The sequence below is a fragment of the Sander lucioperca genome, chromosome 15 (assembly GCF_008315115.2).
Source record: "Sander lucioperca isolate FBNREF2018 chromosome 15, SLUC_FBN_1.2, whole genome shotgun sequence".
Taxonomy (NCBI): domain Eukaryota; kingdom Metazoa; phylum Chordata; class Actinopteri; order Perciformes; family Percidae; genus Sander; species Sander lucioperca.
In genome coordinates this window covers 8165886-8168385 of record NC_050187.1, presented here as the reverse complement: position 1 = coordinate 8168385, position 2500 = coordinate 8165886, and the positions used below count along the sequence as shown (strand labels likewise).

The 2500-nt window shown below is 51.8% G+C and overlaps 1 protein-coding gene across 1 annotated transcript in view; it reads left to right on the top strand.

Annotated features, from left to right (window-relative positions):
* LOC116034167 overlaps positions 1–2500 on the top strand; it is an 11256-nt gene that overhangs the window by 8495 nt on the left and 261 nt on the right. The window contains exons 2-5 of the mRNA XM_031276717.2: positions 1–96; positions 263–603; positions 1580–1799; positions 2369–2500. The exon at positions 1–96 is cut by the window's left edge and continues 55 nt beyond it; the exon at positions 2369–2500 is cut by the window's right edge and continues 261 nt beyond it. Coding sequence (XP_031132577.1) covers positions 1–96; positions 263–603; positions 1580–1799; positions 2369–2490 — 779 coding nt within the window. The 3' untranslated portion in view covers positions 2491–2500. The remainder of the gene's footprint in view (positions 97–262; positions 604–1579; positions 1800–2368) is intronic.

The following is a 2500-nucleotide window of genomic DNA, read 5'->3' as shown; positions in this document are numbered from 1 at the left end:
AGCTGCACTTCCTGCGCACGCAGGTCCGAGAGCTGCAGAGAGAGAAGGCGGAGCTCCTGGCAGAGAACGACAGACTCAACAACATGCTGATCCACGGTGAGTCACATGGTCACAGCCGACCAATCAAAATGCTGGACCAGTTTCAGAGAGTTTTGTTCACGCATCAGACGCTCAGACACGGAAACAGATAACAGGGTCCAGGTTGAAAAAAAAACTAATTTCTAATTTCTAATTATTAATTTAATATGACTACATTTCCCAGAAATCCCGGGGCTCTTGTCCACCATGTGGCAGACGCTGGGCCAGGTCAACAGTCATCACTCAGTCTCCACGGCAACAGGCAGGAGCGACAGTTACGCCGCGTACCTGCATCAGCAGCACACAGCGGCCAATCAGGACGCAGACTTCAGCCCGCAAGTGTTGGTGCAGCAGCTGCAGGACGAGCTGAGTGCCGACGCGTCCGAGTCCTGGGAGGACGGGGGGGCGCCGGGCCACACGGGGGAGGAGGCGCCACTCTGCCGCCAGACGGACATGGAGGAGCTGAGGAAGAGCTGCTCCGAGAGCCAGTGCACCGCCCACGCCAACGCACACGCCACCCGACAGGTGGGAACAACTCTCTCCACCTCTCAGACAGAGCTAGGGCGCTAATTCATTTCACAATGTTACCCAGCAAGCATTAGCATAACGTAGCACGTTGTGTAACGTTAATCTGGATCCAACAATATTAAAATATCCTGGAGCCGTCAATCCTGCTGACGTTGTCTCTGCTGTAATCAGATCAGAATATATTCATGTTGATGGAAACATCCATGTTTACAGACAAGGCTAGCAGCAGCAGCACCGCGTCAGACACCTTTCTGGTGTAAAGACATAGAAACGCCACGCAGCGGCCACGGCACGCTCACGCCACGCTCACGCCACGCTCACGCCACACTCACGCCACGCTCACGGCACGCTCACGCCACGCTCACGGTACGCTCACGGTACGCTCACGGCACGCTCACGCCACGCTCACGCCACGCTCACGGCACGCTCACGGCACGCAGCCGCCACGCTCACGGCACACTCACGCCACGCTCACGGCACGCAGCCGCTACGCTCACGCCACACTCACGCCACGCTCACGCCACGCAGCTGACACGCAGCTGACACACCACACTCACACCACGCAGCCAGTGTGTAACAGGCCTAAACGATGGCTCAGTTCCATCTCGTGTCCCAGTGAGATATTTCAGTGAGTCAGCATGAACCACACCAGGACCTCTCCTAGGGGAACGCAGCATCATTAACGGGTCAACAACAATATTAAAATATATCAGTAGTTGGTGACCAGACTTCAACACTTCGCAGCGCGGCGCAGAGCCCGACGCAGAGCCCGACGCAACCCAACCTTTGCTAGTTTTAGACCGACCCAGTTGTCAGTTTCCCGTCCAGCGCCCACGTCATTTAAATAGTAAATGCACCTGAACCCATCTGTGGCCCATGGCTGGTCTTACAGGGAGGTATACCCTATATATATATATATATATATATATATATATATATATATATATATATATATATACTTAATGTGTTCCAGGTGGAGGTTTACCCAGGCTCTGGGGTTCTGTGTGATGTCCGCTCCTGGCAGGCAGCCAATCAGGCGCCGTCTCCCACGGCGATGGCTCGGCTGCTGCTGCTGGGTGTGTTCGATATGAACACCCTGATGAGCAGCAACCTGCGGGGGGGGCGGAGCCGGCGGCCAGCCTTCCACCCGCAACGCAACGCTCTGGACCCACACAAGATCAACGCCATCTTCAGTACGTTATAACCTAAAATATCATATGTAACCCTAATCTACCCTAATCTACCCTTCATTATATATTTTAATGGGACAACACTGAAGAAATTACACTTTGCTCCAATGGAAAGTACCCCATGCCAATCTCTAGGTATGGTGAAGGGTATGTGATGATGTGGGGGTATGGTGAAGGGTATGTGATGATGTGGGGTATGGTGAAGGGTATGTGATGATGTGGGGGCCAAGGGAACTTTATCAGGATGCATAGTATCCTGGATCCATGAAATAACTGGCATTTCAAAATAAAAGTCTGCCTGCCTCTATGGGAATTTAACATAGGGGTGTACTGACTTTAGTTGCCAGCGGTTTAGACATTAATGGCTGTGTGTTGAGTTATTTTGAGGGGACAGCACATTTACTCTGTTATACAAGCTGTACACTTCATACTTTGCATTGGAGTAAAGTGTAATTTCTTCAGTTAAGTCCATTAAAAGATATAATTAAATATTTACTAAAATGTGAGGGGTGTACTGACTTATGTGAGATACTGTATATTTATAAATAACGTGCCCCTCTCTCTGTGTCTAGACGCCATCTTGGCTCGGTTTCCTCTCGCTAAGAGAGGCGTCATCGGCTCCGGCATCAACTCCAAACTGTCTGAGATCCGCTTCCACTCCCGCAGAGCCAATCGGGACGCCCCGTTCCTCTGACGCTCCGCCC